The sequence below is a fragment of the Electrophorus electricus genome, chromosome 3 (assembly GCF_013358815.1).
Source record: "Electrophorus electricus isolate fEleEle1 chromosome 3, fEleEle1.pri, whole genome shotgun sequence".
Classification (NCBI taxonomy): Eukaryota; Metazoa; Chordata; class Actinopteri; order Gymnotiformes; family Gymnotidae; genus Electrophorus; species Electrophorus electricus.
The window spans coordinates 27,975,001-27,993,674 of NC_049537.1; the positions used below are offsets into that span (position 1 = coordinate 27,975,001).

An 18,674-nucleotide genomic window follows, 5' to 3' on the forward strand; every position below is an offset into this window, starting at 1 on the left:
ACACGCAATACCTGTTTTGTTGTTACCAGAATTTAAACGTGGTGTGTTGCAATCTTTTTTTTTTTTTTATAACTGTGTGGGACACTTTGACAACCTGACAGGTTTTGCGTTCACGTTTGACCGTATGATGCAGTGTCCTCAGATGACTTTGCCAGCCAAAAACCATGGACGATGTGGTGGGAGCTCACCTTCCAGGGCTATCGAGAGGACGGAGTTCTCCACCAGCCAGTCGAGGAGCCGGTCTGTGTCTATGGCATTCTTCACAGTCTTGGACACAGTGCTCTCCTCAATAAGCTTCGTCACCTGGAGCAGAACGCAGAGCTCTGGTGTTCTGATTGCATTACACATATTTACTTTATTTCTTATTGCAAGTTTGTTATTATTATGCTACTAAAGCTCGGCGATGTGATGCGGAAGGTAAAGGTCGATGCCCTCTGACCTCTTTCAGGGAGTTCATCTTGGCGCTGAAGTGGGGGGTCTTGAGCATGCGGAGGAGGATGTCCAGCCTGAGGTCGTCCACCACAGTGACCAGGTCCCGCTGGAACCTCATGCACAGCAGTTTGATGGCAGACAGCAGGTCCGGAATGCTCACCAGCCTCTATGGAGCGGGACACACGCAGGGCCGCAATGTTGCAAGACTTCCAAAAAAAAACAATTTTCCTCCACTACTTCAGCACGTTTTAACGCGCGGGCGAACGTGCGGTGTGGTGTGCGTCATCTCTAACCTTGTCCTTGAGGTCCTTCTCCTCCAGATTCTGCACGTATGTGATCATCTTGTGGATGACTGGGTCCAGCATGGGCTGTAAACACACGTTCTGTTCAGGAGTGGTTAGCTAAACGCACACGCAATCCCACAACGCCCAGATACATCATTCTCGCCGGGATTCCTGGGTATACTTTGGCTTGATATTGCTTCTATTATTCTTTGTAAATATTCTTTTCACCTCTCAGTCTGTCAGAATTTATGTGTAAAAAAAAAACCCTAAATCCTGCCTCAAAAAAGGTGACTTGCACATGCTTCCTCCCATCGCTTGAAATTGAGCTATTTCAGAAAATCATCTAAAATGAATCGGATAAATCTAACAGTATGATGGAGCTGATTCTTGTTTAAGCACTAGGTGCAGGAGTAAGTAGGCGTGGGCACACACTAACCTGGACCAGGCTGGAGTTGAGGTATTCTGCACACACACCAAGCGGCTGTACCAGAGCAGACACACTCTGATGAAGGAACAGAGAGGAGAGTTCTGGGGTTGATGACCTTTCCTAAGATGCGTCAACGCAATCAAACCACAGCAAGCCACAAAAAAATAAAGCACGCGCTCTCTAAGGTGGCGATCCAAGGATGGTCTTCTACACTGGGCCAAACTGTCAGGAAGCTACCGTATGAGACTGTTAATTTTCTCAACAATTTGAGTGTCGTAATTCGCATTGTAAGTGCCGGCATGCAAGAGATACAATATCGTGTGGGCCAGCCACAACAAGCGTTCTCATTCCAAACAGAAAGCTAAAATAACACTAGAACGGCAAACATGTACGGTCACTTCTAGAGCCGGAAAAAGCACACTGACTCACACTGCACGCGCACACGCGCACGCTCGCAAACATTAAAGCTGGACGGCAGTAGCAGACAGGCAGTGCCGGGATGAATTGCTCCTCTGTTCATGAAATGACTCTCTCTTCCGTTCCCTGAGCAGGGATGAATAAGACAGCATGGGGGTGGGAGGAGGGAGGTGGGCTTCCTCCTCCTCCTCCTGCTGCTGCTGATCTCCCCTCTTTCAGCGCTCCACCACCTTCCTCCTGGTCACTTGGCGTGCATGGACCAGGGCCAGCTGTGGGCACCACCGCTACACTGGGTCAGGTGTAGAAGCACAACCCCCACCCACCCACCCGTTTCCCGTAGCGCCGCTCCCACATCCTGTGCCAGGAGTTATTCGCATGCTAATTCGAAAAAAATCAAAGCATCTTTTCCCTGTCGGAGCGGCGTCTCCCGGCCGCATGCTAATGCGCGCCGTACAAAGGTGGGCAGGCGGAACGTGACACAAGGCGACTTTAAGGGACCCGGACCGGGGGCTGGGGCGGAGGGGATCGGGTTTTATGGAGCCGGGCAGCGTGCCCAGAGCTGGGCCGAACCTCCTTGGGAGTCTGAGAGTTGCTGCCTCTCAACTGTGGGACGGGGATCAAAAGGAAACCACTGAATGAGGATGGTTTGGTTGGTTGATGTCCAGTGAGGGCATCATTAAACCGACATGTGCTTTTGTTTTTCCTGATGCCCGGTTTCTCTCCCAGCTGCTCTTCGTCGCAGAGCAGCTGAGCGGTCGGGAGCGGTAACTGCTACGGAGCTCCTAGGCGAACGCGTGGAGGAGGACCCGAGAAACACAGAAGCCCATCATCGCACAGGCTAGCCTTACCCCAATTTCCATCTCCTCCTGGTTCAGCTTGCTCTGAATGGCTGTGAAACCACCCATTTCTCCAAACTAGAGTGAGCGGGTGAAAGAGAAGGAGGAAGGGAGCGAGAGAGAGAGAGAGAGAGAGAGAGAGAAATTATTGACATACTAACACTAGGTAGAATCAATTTCTCTTAGATTGGCCTGCTTCACTGTTACAGTGTTAAATCTGACAGCTGACAGCATAAGTTGACACCAGTCCTCCTACTCCTGACATTCTTTGCCCAACTCTTTTGCAATCAGTGTTTTGAAGGGTCTACGGAATAGTGGTTGTGTTAATTGTAGGGTCAGCACCGATCAGAGAGCACATACCATTCATATGCACCAATCAGAGAGCACGTAGCCCTCACATGCACCAACTAAGGAGTACCCCACCCTCATACACACAAAGTAGAGTATTCAGCCCTCGTATACACAGTAGAGAACTTAACTCTCATATGCATAAATGCAAAAGAAGAAAACAGAAGAAACACATACCCGGTTCACAAGGTCCACCAGCCAACCATGAGGCTCCTGTAGATGCACAGGAAACGCTGATTAGAAAGACACCAGTGCACATGGCAATCAAAGTTCATTCTGTTTATTCTATTTGAATCTGCGTGCGTGTGCATAAAAGATGCACACAGCATCGAAGGCTTTCAACATTTTTGAAACAAACCAAAAGTAGAATAAGGTGGGAATATTCAACACCAACAAGTATGAATACACACACACACACACACAGTATGCTATGCTATGCATGGCACACACGCACCCCACCTATCCCATATTAGATTCCCTGATGCAGTAACAATTATCCCCTCACTTCAAGCAAAACAAAGTCACACACAAGCGTGCACACAGACAAATTCATCAGCCAAGCAGCTGTCGTGTATTAATCTGCCACTTGAAATCACACAGATCACTCTTCCCCTCTCAAAGAATGCATGTGCACATTGGCGCACACACACACATTGCTGCTTTACGTTAGTTTAATTTGCAGAGTCATACTCTCTCCATTACAGACCACGTGTTCATGTAAGATTAGGCATGCAAACCACCTTCTCTGACCTTTGACAGGATGAATTTATCATCTGAGCAACAAAAGCACAAATATAGACAGGCAAACGCACACACACACACACACACAGGGAGACATACAGAGGGACAAACACATGCCCTTTAGAGTAAAGAGCAAAAGGAGGGTGTAGATCACCTTCTGATAGCTGGTGCTGGGAGAGACTGCAAACATGCCATCCTCCCCAAACACCTCGGCCCAGTTCCTCTGACTCGCCTTCATCCGGTTCTTAAAGTGATACTCATTATCCGGATTGAACGCCTGCCAACCGGAGAGTGCGACGGGCAGAGACAAACAAGAGACAGAGGACGCGTGAGAGAGTTTAAATGACCTACAATCTCTCCTCGCGTACCGTAAACAGCGAGGCTTGCTGATGAGTAAGGATACGCGGCAGCTACTCCACCATAGACCTGCAATTCCTGAGAGTTCTGCCACACTGAGTCTCCATCCCCGCTCACCATAGTCAGGACACCCATAAGGCCGGTGGGGATGGGGTCCTGCTTCACCCGCTCTGCCACCAGGTCCACCAGCAGCATCAGCATGTTGTAGATGCCCTCGTGGATCTCCGTCCCCCACTTATGCACCGCACTCGACGTCAGCAGCTGGAGGAAGCGCAGGGCGGGAAGGAGAGAGGCAGGTCAGTGCTTATGGCCTCCTGCTGGGAGCGACGTCCTCCGCTTTTGCTGCCGGGTCCGACAGCCACACACACGTACCTTTTTGAAGGCCTCGGGCATGCACCTGTCCATGAAGCGCTTACAGTTCTCATCTGCATCAGCCAGGCCTGGAGATGGAGAACAAAAGAGAACAGGATCAGGAGAGCTCTCTCTCACACACACACACACACACACACACACACACACACACACACACACACACACACACACACACACACCCTCCCTCCCTCCCTCACACACAGTCATAAATGCACATGACCAAACCCTTCCACCCCACACACACACTCTCACACACTTACCCAGTCTGGCAAGGCTGGTGGAGGCAATGAGACACTTGCCCAGCGACTCCTCTCTCTTGTACGGGATGGACCAGTGATCAGTGAACACCCTGCTCTCCAGCTCATAGAGGTTAGTGGTGGGGAACTCCATACTGCTCCCAGAACAGTTTCCATTCTCATCGTTACTCCTCTGAGAGCGAGTGAAAAAGGCAGAGAGAAAAAGAGATCCATGTTATGCAAGTACAACAAGCTACAACAAAACATTAAGGAGTGGTTGTGTGTTTGTCAGAAATTTCGCAGTGGAAATGACAAAATGTGGAATGAGAAATAAGAAAAAACTTGAGTCATGTCCACAGGACGGGATCTTTTACAGCGCACTCATGACTCCACACTGCAGTGGCATATTTCTGGCTCCCTGGTGGTCACTAACCATACAGAAGCGTTCACATTAATATAATCTGTAACCAGGTGTATAAAACCCTTTAGAAAAGAAAGACATTTCCTGACTACCATTTCAATATTTTCCGTTCTTTTTAACCGTAGCGTAGCAGGGTGTGCGTTATGTGTCTGGCAGACACTGACTGACAGGCCAGTTACAACATCAGCATTCATACTCCAATGTCAACACCACCGATATCTGGTGCTATTGTGAAGAAATATTTTATTCTGAAACCTTCTACCTTAGCCTCCATGAAAGGGGACAGAATGAACGCCGAGGCTCACACACAGTATAATTTCTCTGTTCGTCAAATCAAGACATGCAACAAACGTCCTAGCAGTACTACCTCCTAAACCCCCGCCCACACCGCAGCCCACCGAGCTGCCGGTCCGCGCTTGGAGGGGGGGGTTGTCTACGGAGTGGAGAGCTACTGGTCCGGTGGGGGGTGGGGGGGGGAAAGCCAACAAGGCCGAATTAGCATTTTGCTGGACTTGGCTGGGTGCAGCATGAGAATGTATAACAGGGAGATTTAAATGAGTGCTGTGGACTTTGGGAGGCTGGGAGAGCAAAGAATGAGTGTGAGAGAGAGAGAGGGGGAGAGAGAGAGAGCCCTTTTGGAAGGCAAAGTGCATTCCCAGTCCTCCCAAAGCTCCTACAGTCAGCAGGCAGCGATTTTCCAAGTCACAGAGTCAAAGTCACCCTGCAGACTGAAATCAGACGAAGCACGAAGTGGCCAAGCTATGCCGGGCCCCTTTCTGAGCAAAGGTGGTACGGTGGGCATTAGTATTCGTTTACATTTACATGTGTGGCCAGTCACAAACAGGTGGTTGCTGCTTCCTTCAGGGGCTATCAATCCTTACATAATCTCTGCTCCAGTGCGGTGAAGGTCAGGCAAACCAGACCAGGGTGTAGACCCTTGAACACACACAGGTGGAACACACACAGCCAGAGCAGGAACATTTTGTAATACTTAGCACATTAGATATATTATGAACACAAAGTCTAATAAATGGGTGAAATAATGAGATGCTGTGCGATACGAGTGTACTAGGACACAAAATGAAAGTTCAGACCACCTGACCCTCTTACAAGAAACGCAGGCCAAGGCAAGACACAGGAACTGTGGCCAGGGTGGACATTTTAGGTGAAAGTGGTAACTGGCTTTTTAAATGGAGAGAGCCCTAAAGGTCTTCTCCCTGCTCTGGAGAAATACACAGACATCTGACCTTTCCTAATCATATCGGAGTCACTTCCGTTCATGGTCCTATATCACACACACCTCGCAACACCCCCCCGCCAATACTGGCCATGCTGTTCTACTGACAGGACTTCCTGAGCACTGCAACTTTCAAAATGGGCAAACTAGCACGTTTTTGTCTATTTTGAAGCAGTTAGTCTTAATATGCTGTTTGGGGAGTTTTTAAACCAAGGATGCAAAACACAGAAGGATGTCAAAGCAGACGGGTGCGTTTTGTGCCTGCAAGCTGATTTACCCAGCCTGGGAGAGAGAACTGAGACCTAGCGTGAAAGCTTCACTGAAGGACAGCCGCTAATCTTCTCCGCTTCTCATAGTCACTGTTGTCATTCAAGATGAACAGGAGGGAGAAAGGAAAAAGCGTAGAGGTCACAGGCAGATTAACCCTCGTCACCAGGCAAGACTCTTCCTCTTCTAGGCTATTCAATCTCCTCTCAACTTCCTCGACAAGGTTTTTGGAATTACTCACAGGGCAAACATTCTTTGTTTTATTCGTGTAGTAAAAACAAAAAAACCAAACAAACACACACACACAAAAAAAACTCTCCAGTTCACAGATTGACAACATTTAGCAAAAAACATCACATAAATCATTCATGCGATTTTCTTTTGTAAATCACCCGGAAAAAACGCCCACCAACTACACGTGCGACGTCTTGCACCATGCGACATGAGCTAGCACTTATCTGGGCTCCTAGTAAAACAGGACCCCAGATGGGAATTTTTTTGTACGTCACACTTCAACGCGCGTGGACATAACACTGTTTTGCTGCCACTGGTGGCTCCACCAGCACATCCAAACATCTCGCAGCATAGAAAGTGCCAGGAGAAGATAAAAAACCGTGCAAGTGGCATTTCTGGTCCTAATCACAAACAGCTGATGAGCTGTCAGATGAGCAAAACATCCAAGAAAGAATTCAGCTGCCAGTTCGCTCAACTTACTGCTACTGCAGTGGTGGACAGGCTTTTGCCTGTGTGTGTGAGATGTTACTGATTTTGAATGTGTATGCGTACAGGTCCTTATAGGTCAGAGGTGTGTTCGCACCATGGACTGATTAGAATCCCTTGCAAATATGAAAAGACCAGATACAAGCAACAAGAAAAAAAAAAAGTTTGTAAAAGGGATGCAAAACGATTCAAGAGAAGCTACGCAGGACAGTGCAGAGGAAGTGCAGAGGATTCTCCGAGTCACAGTTCCTACACAGGTCACACTGAATCTATGAGGAGTGTCTTCACTCGGGGAAATGGCCATGCCAACATCACAAAGCATACTGCCTACTCAATTATTTAAATAATGTTGCTATTGTGAAAAAACAGCTCATTTAAGAAAATGAAACTGCTGAAGAGAGACCATTTCAGCATGCCCTCTAGGTTTCCTTGAGGGGCGGCAGACGTCAAGTTTCTGTGAAGCCACCCCCCGTGTTAATATCTCAAGTCATATGACACCGCGATGGAGCTTTTTCTGGGTTATCCTCTCCAAGAGAGCATATCTCAAAGCCTGGCAGGCTGAGAGGAGCACTCCTCATGCCAATCTCGTTTCAGCGGTGTAGAAAGTGGAGCAGTCTCAGCACAGCCCAGCCAGTAGAGTTAGAGATGTACTTTCACTGGTGTCATCTGCTAGGCCTAGCTCGTCGTGTTGCACAAAATGCCTGCTGGCAGAGGTGAACGGCTTAACATTTCAACAAACCTACTTTATACCTCGACAGGGGATATATCCTGCCTAATTTTAGTTCTCAAATTGCACCGAAAAAATGTTTGCATGCAGTTTAAAAAAAAAAAAAGAGTTGAAGTGCCTTTTCTGAAAGAACACAAGAGATGTTTAAAATAACGCAAACCTTTTTTGTGTGGCTCATGTGGTAAAAAAGCAGGTAGAATATAGTGCCTGCAAGTCCAAGGTCATGGGTTTGATTTCCAGGGAGTGCACACCCAGTCATACTGATAAGTGCATGCAAGTCGCTCTGGATAAGAGCAAGTGCCAAACGGGGGTAAACCTCAGTGCTTGCAAGGCTCAAACAGATGGAGCCTACAAGCTCTGCGAAGCCGGATGGCGGACCCAGAGGCAACAGAGCCACATCCCCGTTTTGCTTGTAAGCAAAGGCTGTGAACGAACGTGAGCGACACCTGCCCACCAGTCCTCAGCCCTGACCAACCCCACCATAAGGCCGGCCGTTTCAGCTCCAGCCTACACATGGCCAAGAAAGCTGCATATTTTTGCATGTTTGAGTCCTTCAAAAAGAGTTGGGGTCTATATTTAGCCGCTGTTAATTATACATCGACACAGTGCAGTGCGGGAAGTGCACCGCCTGCCCCAGTGAAGGCACTGGCATGCCGCTACCTCTCTGAGGGGATGTCAGCATTTTAACTGCTGGGGTCTGATAAACGATAGCCCTCACTACGAGAGGTTTTCTGCCCCATCACGTACATCACCGGGAACTAAAAAAAAAACCCTAAAAGAATCACAAATTTCCCAACGGCTCTAAAACTCACAAAAAGGTCTTTGTGTTTAATTTACTACTTAAAAAGTTAGCAGATGTGATGACTTTAGGACTGTTTAGAAACAAATTTAAACAGATTTATTTAAACCACCACTTAACTGCAACTTACTCAAGCACAAAGGAAAATTCAGTTAATTTACTTTGTCAAGAGAAAGTTAATGAGCTGTAAAGCATCTACAATGCAGGCAGGGAGGTACTATGAAAATACGCCACCCTTTACTGGGACATTTAGCAGCCTGCCTATTAAACTGAGCACTGGGGAAATAAGCTTACAAAATCTCATAGGCTTCTTTCCAGCAGCTAGAGAAGCACGTTCAGTCACTGAATATTCAACAACATATCAGAAATCTGCAACCTTATATGTTGAAATCTGCAACCTTATATGTTGACTTTGCACAGGGCAGGCAGGGCACCCTTACCACTGGCGCGTGACCGGCAGCAATGGGGAGTCCTGTGCTTGTTACCAGGAAGCTGCAGCCTTGCACACGTCAGGCAGGGCACATGCTATGTTCTGCACACACGCGCACACACATGCATGCACGCATGCACGCACACACCCACGCACCCCCTCAGCTCCTGGCCTCTGTGGAGTGTAAACACAGAGCTTACTGTCATCTTTTCTACTGGTTCTTTTGTTTAGGCCTAAACTTAAATTTCACATGAAAACAGAAAAGAAAAAATAAGTGCCTGGAAACGCAAAACAAAGGGGAACCTGCAGCGGCGGTGCGGGCCGTGCCGACTTCCAAATCACAGAAACCCTCCCATATATTCACCGTAACATGGAGAGCAAGTGACTATGCTAAGATCTAAATGGTTCTGTGGCATGTGCTATATAGTGTTTCTCCCCCCCCCCCGACTGAAGGAGTGTGTGTGTTGGCAATGTGCTGTTAAGGGCTCTGTAACCTGTGTTATTCAGCATTCACTCACCCTGTGTGCATGCATGCGTGCGTGCGTGCGCAGGCACTATGCACCAGAGCACACCAGTTTGTTGGGAGCAGTGGGGTAACTGGAGCCTCACTCTGTTACCATGTGTCCCAATTCTCTGTGGGTGTCAGTGTTGCATGGGGATCAGGGTTCCTCCCTACTCTATTTATAACCCAGAGACTTGAACAACTAGATTAAACAACAACAACAACAACAACAACAACATCTAACGCAGCAAAACGGATACACAGGCAGATGATGCTAGAGAATGAGCTACCAGTAGAAAAGGATGAAACATGAAGAGGGAAAGAGATTGCCTGTTGTAGGCTATAACCAGGGTTGGCCAGTGGGAAAATGGGTCCTTAGAGCACAGTTAGGCAGCCGGTTATAAAGGGCTCAACAAGGAAGAGAAGACTGCAAGAGAAAAAAACAAACAAACGACTGATTCTCAAACACCAGTGTCGAAGGAGGACAGAAGAGGCGTTCGCATGCTCCTGTTGCACAACTGTTCCTCAGCGCCAAATCAAATTAGTGATCCTCACTGAGGCGCAATATATTGAATGATTTACTATTCAAATCTGAAGAGATTAAATATTTGCAGCATGCAGTCATGCCAACAGATCCCATTTCTCACACCAATTACGCTTTATACGCAGATGAAAATTAGCCATGTCACCACGGTCTATAAATCACATGACAAATACTCATGACACTTGACCGATGCCAACCGACACGACACTGAACATCAATAAACACCAATAACTTCAGTCAAACATGATTTGACTTATGTTAGCTATCTAGCATGTCCTCTGTGGAAAAAAAAAAAAGCAATACATGATTAAGCAGAAATCATTAAACAGATTCAATAACTAATTATTAACCAAACAAAAATACAGTAAGTTTAATAGTTTGTATTATCAACATCAGGTACATAATGATGTGGTCTCTCCCTACTGTGAATGAGGAAAGCAAGAGAAATGACTTGTAACATGCAGGGGAGATCCTCTCCTTCAAACAGCATTAGTTTAGAATAAATTAGTTACCCCGAGGTATTTCTGAAGCACCATTTTCCAGTCCAGGTCCGGGCGAATTTGCGAAGTCACTACGGACGTGTCAGTGAGTCAGTAATGAAGGCTACAGGTGCACCGAGGCGTCAGAGGGGAGGCAGAGGGCCAGAGGTTCAGGGTGTATTATCAAACACGACAAACAGACTCCGGAAGTCAGAAAAAGAGCTGGGCGAGAGAAAAAAAAAAAAAAAAAAAAGCGTTTTGGAAACAAACAGCGACCGAAACACCAGAGGGGCTGTGAAGCTCTAGAAGGAAGACTTCTGGTAACCTTTTCCTCATCGGACCAGGCTCATCCCCACGGCTTCAAGAGCACAACACATTCTTGACAACTGTGCAAAGCCACGTCTACTAATATCAACCCATCTGGAGTCTCATCGGGAAGTTAGCATACAAAATTACAGCTTATATTGCTGATGAAAATGAGCTTTTTGGCCAAGTCTGGCACATGTACATCATAACAATGATGATTAATAAGTGTTGCCCAAATAAATAAATAAATGAATAAATAGGTAAATAAATAAAGTGACATGATGGTATTTCAGAAAAGAGCACATACAGTGTGTAATGTGTACATGGACGCATCTAATTTATTTTAATGGATACACACATTTCCTTTAGTCCTCTGTGGCTTTGTAGCCAACTACGGTAGAACATTACAGAAGCTTGAACAACACATAGTGGAAACTGGGGTAACAAAAGACAACTGAGCGCGAACAGACTAACAGTGCACTAATGTATACAGGCTCTGGAGTGGACTTTCGCAGTGTAAGCAGTTTAGTGGGGTTTTGTTTTTACTTCTCTAATTCTAAAATACTGTAACCTTTGCTAGAATTAGCCAGAGCTTGGCCTTGAAAATGGATTGAAACATTTTTATTTAAAAATTGAAGGAACATACATTTGATCCCTCAGGGTTAATATAATGTGTAGCATGTGAAATCCATATAATCAGAGATTACTAAAAAACACCAACAACAATTCTTTAATTATAGATATACAGAGAGAGAGAGAGAGAGAGAGAATCTATCCATCTATCTATCGGCTAGTATTTCAAGTGTGTTGGCTGGATTTCTGATTGTGTACTAGTAGTCTTTTATTAGTCAGACATTTTAACTTAATGGCAGTAAGCAGCAAAAAGGAAATGTTTGCCACACTTTAAATTCTTTACACTGTGCAGTGTATGCAGTAGGCTACTTGGATGAAAACAATAGTTTATTCAAATATATGCCCTTAGCACAAGTAACAACACAGGTAAGTAATGTTAAATGTCTTATTGACTGACAGACAAATGTAGATGCAGATGTTTCTTGTTCCTTGTTTAGAAGCTATGTGACTGCATCTCTGGGTATGGTTTTGGCATGGTCAGAAGCACCTGTTTTTGCGCTAAAGCATCTGGGACCTAGCTACCTAATTTGTTTCCTCCCTACGGTTTGTATCTAATGACAACTGCAACTATGTCGTAGCTATAGCAGCCCGAGTGTTGTACGCCACCACCAAATAAGCATTTAAGAATTCACATTAAGCGCTCTAATCTACTAGAGACCAGCAGCATACACACAAAATGAGAAGATAAGTAATGAGCACAGGTTTAGTTATGGATGCTGAGCTCTGAAGCCTGAGTTTGAAAGCATCCTTGGCTAACCATCATCATTATATCAAAAGATATGCCACTTCCGCAGACATGAACTGTATGCACTGGGCAGATTATTTTAACAAATATTGCAGCCAGAATGGTAACAGGTACCATTTTAAATTTCAGTGCTTTGTCAAAATACCACACAAGACACATCATCCATCAGACTGCATGCTAAACAATCAACACAAGTTTTTTGTGGTTAATGTGGTTTTTGACACATCATTTCCAAACAGAACATAGTTTTGATGCAGAAAAATCTACTACTCGTTTCCATAAAGTTATTTACTGGTAGCATTTGGACATAACCATATAGAAGTAACAATGATGTGTGACGATAGTGACCTATAACCATCCATACAACACTTCGATCGCTATCGTTTAACACAAACCTGATGTGCAAAAAGATTTCACACCATTTCAATATCAGTTTCAGTATGAGTGGTCAAACTGTTAGGCTGAATGCTTTGTGAGAAATGTTTTGACTAACAATAAGAGGAGGTCTGTGCGCTCTGATTAGACAATGCAAATGTCATGTCAAACAAATGTTCATCCAATTCATTTCTGCTCTTTATTCATCAAGCCATTTGTTTTAGTCCCACTCAGCGCGCTGTGATGAATGAACATATTTATCAGACATACGTTGAGTCACCATCAAGGCGCATGGAGATTTACAAGAAAATGTACGCTTGTATTCCTCATCCCCATTAACCTGACCACCCACAGCAAAATGCGTGGGGTATGAAACTAAACAGACTACTGAACCCATCATGAGTCTGATAAGTGATCAGAAAGTCAGCTAAAGGAAAGGTGAGGATCTGATGAACACTGATAACAACAACACAAATGCTTACTCTGTGGCTGATGCTCAGTGGATGATTGTGTGTCTGGATGTGAAACAAGTGCCAGTGCTCAAGTTAAGTTTTAGACCATGGTTGGAACTGGTTTTGCACATAAACAAGCCTTACCGGTAATATTAAAATAGATACCATTAAATACCATACATAACTTAGTTTATTGAAGGCTGGTAGGTAGTGCAAAGGATGCATGTCACTGTACAGTGGAAGTTTTGGCGTCTGCACTTGACAAACTCTAGTCCTTGGTTTTTAGTAAAGCTCTACAATTCACCCAGCTACAAGGATATCCTTCACTCAGCCGGCCACGTCCAAGCTGGCTAATACAACACAAACACTGGAACTACATCCACGTTAATGAGAGTGACTCTGACAAATGTGTGCTAAATGCCAAAGCTAGCTATCCTAACGCTCACCTACTACTGCTGGACAGCCGTATATTCCCACACGTTGATACATTTAACATAATACATCATTTAAGCTGTTTATCTACTAGGGTTATATGTGCTGTCAGCCACGGCACAATGCGCACAGACTGTAAAAGCAGAGAACTGCTTACTTAGGTCAGTTACTAGCTAGTCTGGATGTTAGGGAGGACTCCGTCCCCACCCTCGCCGGTTAATAATATAACGTCTGCTAACGCTAAATGTCCATTAAAGGTCCCCGAGTTTTCATCTTTCTGCTTGCATACACCGGAACAATATACATATAAATGAAACCAATGCCAATTCCTCCACATTTGAAGGCCCAGCTGCTGTTACCAGCTGCCGTACCTGGGCTGCCTCATACTGGACGTTCAACTAGCTCTCAAACTGTGTGTGCTGGCCAGATAGCTGGTCACTTCTCTTACTCTTAACTTTACCTACAAAAACAACAAAACAAACAAACAAAAACAAACAAACAAAAACTTTTCAGTCTCCTTCCAGGTTTTTGTTTTTGACAAGACTGTGGGGATTTGGCTCACCTCCGAATGCGAGTCAGACGGGTTAGCTGGCTCGGCTAACCGGCAAGCTAGCACGGCGATGCTAACATAAACGTTTGGTTAACGTGTAAAGAGCCTTTTTTTGGTCTACACCCGAGCAGTTAAAAAAATGCCCATGTAATCCCGACGGACTCACCTCGCTTTCCACCACGTCGTGGTAAGCCGGCGGAGGGTCGAAGCCGCCCGTCCCGGTCCTGCCGCTCCTCTCACCGTCTCCGCTGGGCCCGGAACCCGGGGCAGGGCCGCTCTCCATCGGCTCGTAGCCGTAGCCGAGTCCAGGGCTCTCGTTCGTGAGCAAAGCCACGGCCTCGTTGATGTCGTTCTTGGCCAGGCGGAGGGCCTTGCGGACGGCGGCGGGGTCGGGGAAGCCCATGCAGAGGAGCGTGGTCATGTGCTGCTCCTCCTCCGTCTCCATGGCTAAAAGGGTCTCGGCGCTTCGGGACTTTCAGTAAGGGGGCACACGGCGCGGACTGCTGGTTATGCGCGGCGCCATGTTTACTGGCGGCGGCGTCCTGGCACGGCGGAGTCCCGTCATCACGGCCGGAGAGCTGCGGGAAACCCGCTACCGTAATCACAAGACATGGCGAGGAATTTTAAAATAGCAGCTTCAAAAGAGGCGCTTTCAAGATTTCATCGAAAAGGGGACACTAAATAAGTCAAAGTAAACGTGTGTCGGGGAGTATGGAGTAGCATAGAGACATCCACGTTGAAGAAAAACAAGCTTAATGTTGCTTTATACATTTAACACGAAATATTCAATAGTACATTTGCTAATTGCGGGTAGAACTGGATATCCAAAACAAACAAATAATTTATTTTTCATCTCAAGAGTATTGCATTGCATTATCTTATTTTAACGATACGTGCATTTTGAAAGATGTGTGATGAGGACTTTTATTTTGAAAGTGCAGTGCCCCCCCCCCCCCCCCTCAATTGTGCTGCGAACTATTCTTGGCTTCACTCGGTCTGCCTCTAAAACGTGACACTAATCCACGATTTTGAGGCAAAGCGAAAACAATCACCTTAAAACATTATTCTTATGCTCCTCAAATGTGTGATGACAATATCAATCGCAAGTTCAAATGAGTTATGTACATTTAGCTAAAGTTTCTTAAAGCCGTTTGTACAATCCACAGCAGACTGCCACAATAAAGTAATTAAATATCTAACAAAAAATAAATTAATCAAATCTAAATAGAAAACCTAAATGATATACAGGTCGCTGTATAAAAAAAAAAAAAAAATATTCACGGTTGTGGAAGGAATTGATCAGATAAGGGTGTGGTCGTCGTCCCCCTCCCCCCCCCCAAAAAAACGTGGCGGGTCACGTGATAGCCCATCATGTGACATTGAGGGAATGAAGATGGCTGCGACAGGGCAGGAGGCAGCTGCGTTGGACGGCGCTGTTCGAGTACCTGCACCCCCCGCAGTGTTAGATCTGAAGCGCGGTGCGGAACAGAGGGGGGACGTGGGGCACGATGCGCCGGGTGAAAATGCAGTGTCGGCACCGAGAAGGCCCGCCGGTAACAGTGAGTTTCCTGGTGTTGGCGTGTAAAGCAGCTGCATGCTAACTAAGCTATGTGACTGCTCCCATGTTGTGGTTAGCGTCGTCCTTCTCTACGGGACCACAGGCCTGTTGGACACTGGATACCTTAACGTCTTTTACACATATGGCAATGTCGTTTGGCTCATTTGCAGGGCACTTATGAGTAGTCGTGTCGTAGCAGCAAGACTTGTAATAATTAGCACCTTAATTTAGGATTTAGGAGCTTAATTGGCAATTAACGACTTGTGCAACAGGCGGAATTGGTTTCATTCATGCATTTCAATAAGGCTGTTCATCAGACAATGAAAGACAGTCATGATTTCCAGTTACTGTTGGAGCTAAACGCTTAGGTTCCTAAGAGCATTTAATCCTTTTGGTGGGTTGTCTGCAGATGATGGCGGTGTGGAAACGGCAGAGGAGGCTACCGAGCCTGTGCAGCCTGACATCGATGAGCTCTGCAGAGACATGTTTGACAAAATGGCAGTGTTTCTTCAAGGAGAACTCACAGGTGCATTGAAATGCACACACAGGATTAACTGACAACTTTGTCAAATAAATTGGCACAAAGCACAAAACCTAATTAAAAAATTCTAACTTAATGCAATTTACAACTGGTTTACCTTTCCAGAATATTTCACATAGTGAAAAATTATGCAGTCCTAGGTTTGCTTATTGTTACTTAGTACAAAGCTGAACAGTAGTGTTGTATATTAATGAAAATGGCTCCAAGTTATTAAACTACACCCATAAAGTTTATATTGTAAGGTATAGTTTTTAGGTTAATAGCATAATCTTGGGAAATGTGGTATACAGCCTATTTAATGTTTTATAGCATCCATGGTCATAATCCAATTCAGTGTTTGTTTTAATCAGCCACGTGTGAGGATTATAAACTTCTGGAGAACATGAACAAACTTACCAGTCTGAAGTACATGGAGATGAAGGACATATCCATTAATATCAGTCGCAACTTACAAGATCTCAATCAGAAATGTAAGTCTCATTTCTGAATAAAACACACATGCACACATACGTGTTTTTTTTTAAAATTAATTAATTAATTATTTATCTATTTATTTATATGTGTATGTATGTGTATATGTATGTATATATTGTGTGTGTGTAATATATAATGTGTGTATATATATATATGTGTGTGTGTGTGTCTGTGTATACACACACACACATAAACACACACTTTGACAGTAATATTCATTCTATTTACCCCTATACTATTAATATGCATGACCTTAACCTGGTTAATACACATGTATTCTTGATGTTTTGTCACATGTTCATCATCCAGGCTTCATTTGTCTAAAATCTGGTTTGGTTTTGTAGATGCAAGCTTGCAGCCATATCTTGACCAGATAAATCAGATTGAGGAGCAGGTTACTGCTCTGGAACAGGCAGCATATAAACTTGACACATATTCCAAAAAACTGGGTAAGTACAATGAGCCACAAGTTTAATCTAAAAATCTCAGTCAGCACAGATGCTAGCTGAAGGCACCTTTGATGTTAAAGTTTGCACACAGGTTTGTGGAAGATACAGACATGGGTAACCCTTTACTTCCACCTGGAGGTAGTTACTTAAGGAACTGGGAACTTCTGTCATGCCTTAAGTAATGTAAACAAAGCACTTACCAATACTGGATGGCAATGCAGATCACATAATCCACCTCAGTGTCATGATCTGGTAACGTAAAATAACGCTGTACAGTAACTCAGGGAATCTTAATGCAAAGTAGTATGAACTGAGTAGGCAAAATGACCCTGGATCCGTTATGACTTTCCACCTGAAAATTATCCCACTAGATGGCACAGTGAGACCAAGCATTGCCCTCCGGTCATGCTCCACATATGAGATCAGACTGTAAGTTTATAGTGACCAGAGCTTTGGTGCTTCCATTTGATTAGATTCATATAATAATTAATTGCTTGAAGTTTGTTTGTAATGTGCAGTTCTTATTGTGACTGTAACTGGAAACACTGTTTTGTGCTGTCACCGTCAAAAGAGCAGTATAGTATTGATTTGAATGAAATCTTTTTTGTTTTTACTTGCAGAGGCCAAGTTTAAGAAACTGGAGAAGCGGTGAAGTGGGGAAGGGTGTGTGTGTGTGTGGTAACGTGGAGTCCTACGGCAAGCTTCAGAACTCGCTGGCCCCGTCTGCTTCAGGAGCCTCTGTAAAATGCCAAGCCACTTACGGGTTTGGGATACACAAGGTTTTTATCATTACTATTATAGTTCCACGTTTCTGCTTTTCAAGGAGTTTGTGGAAAAGCTCTATGACAGTGTCTGTAATGGTCCACATTAAGCTCAGACTGCATGGGCTAAGGTTTCCGCTGAGGACTTCAAGTCCAGGAATCCTACAGCTGACCAACTGAAGGAGTTCTGTTGATCGGGGGCTGTGTAAATCACCGAGCTGTGATCTGACAAAGCTCCGTGATCGATTCTGTAGTGGACTGATAAAGCAACGCTAATGGGCCCCCTAGTATATGATTTTCTATTTAATATTTTGCTAAATGGAGTGCATCCCTTATTTCTGTAAAATAGCGACTAATGCAAACGTGTCTATGATCGTTGTTGTCTTTACATAAAACACATATTTTTATGTAATGAAAAGCATGTATGTGATATTTGAAAACAAAAAGCAACATGAAAGATATGTGGTTATGGTTATTATTGCTCATGTTTTCCTTGCACTATACACTTTACCACCAGGGGGCATACGACGCCTACAGTGCTAACTCAACCTTTTACCTTGGCTTGTCTGGTAGCTATGCGCTGGAATTCAGATCCATGTATGGCAAGGAGCTTATCTGCTGCTGAGGCTTTCAGATGCATGGCGTGTTGAGGTTCTTTCGTTCCAGACCACAGGCGTCGTGATCCATCTCGAAACCTGAGGGGTTGCAGGCTGTTTAGAAAAGTGCAAAACCCTGGTTGGAATCATAAAAAGCCTAAATATTGGAATCATAAAAAGCCTAAATATTGGAATCATAAAAAGCCTAAATATTGTCCAAAGGGTT

General features: G+C 45.0%; 2 protein-coding genes across 7 annotated transcripts in view; one reads left to right on the forward strand and one right to left on the reverse strand.

Annotated features, from left to right (window-relative positions):
• Nucleotides 1–14,623, reverse strand: part of usp24 (ubiquitin specific peptidase 24) — a 36,154-nt gene extending 21,531 nt beyond the window's left edge. For 3 of the 4 annotated variants that reach the window (XM_027027906.2, XM_035524057.1, XM_035524056.1), the window contains exons 1-11: nt 14,236–14,623; nt 4,475–4,643; nt 4,215–4,282; nt 3,960–4,103; nt 3,640–3,762; nt 2,922–2,957; nt 2,409–2,474; nt 1,153–1,218; nt 726–800; nt 440–598; nt 189–303 (exon numbers count right to left, since the gene is read on the reverse strand). In XM_027027906.2, the coding sequence (XP_026883707.2) occupies nt 189–303; nt 440–598; nt 726–800; nt 1,153–1,218; nt 2,409–2,474; nt 2,922–2,957; nt 3,640–3,762; nt 3,960–4,103; nt 4,215–4,282; nt 4,475–4,643; nt 14,236–14,514 (1,300 nt within the window). In that variant the 5' untranslated portion in view covers nt 14,515–14,623. Of the gene's footprint in view, nt 1–188; nt 304–439; nt 599–725; nt 801–1,152; nt 1,219–2,408; nt 2,475–2,921; nt 2,958–3,639; nt 3,763–3,959; nt 4,104–4,214; nt 4,283–4,474; nt 4,644–10,609; nt 10,710–14,235 lie in introns of those variants that run through there. The other variant, XM_035524058.1, reaches the window with a different exon arrangement.
• An 835-nt stretch (nt 14,624–15,458) lies between these two features.
• bloc1s2 (biogenesis of lysosomal organelles complex-1, subunit 2) lies at nt 15,459–18,327 on the forward strand. Of its 3 annotated transcripts, none has more exons than XM_027027911.2 (6): nt 15,459–15,628; nt 16,037–16,153; nt 16,519–16,638; nt 16,987–17,091; nt 17,463–17,520; nt 17,712–18,327. In XM_027027911.2, the coding sequence occupies exons 1-6, from the start codon at nt 15,463–15,465 to the stop codon at nt 17,722–17,724; spliced, it is 579 nt and encodes a 192-aa protein (XP_026883712.2). In that variant the 5' UTR covers nt 15,459–15,462; the 3' UTR covers nt 17,725–18,327. The 3 variants fall into 3 exon arrangements, with proteins under 3 accessions (XP_026883712.2, XP_026883713.2, XP_026883714.2); XM_027027912.2 differs by having other exon boundaries at nt 15,459–15,622; XM_027027913.2 differs by lacking the exon at nt 17,463–17,520.
• The last annotated feature ends 347 nt before the right edge of the window (nt 18,328–18,674 follow it).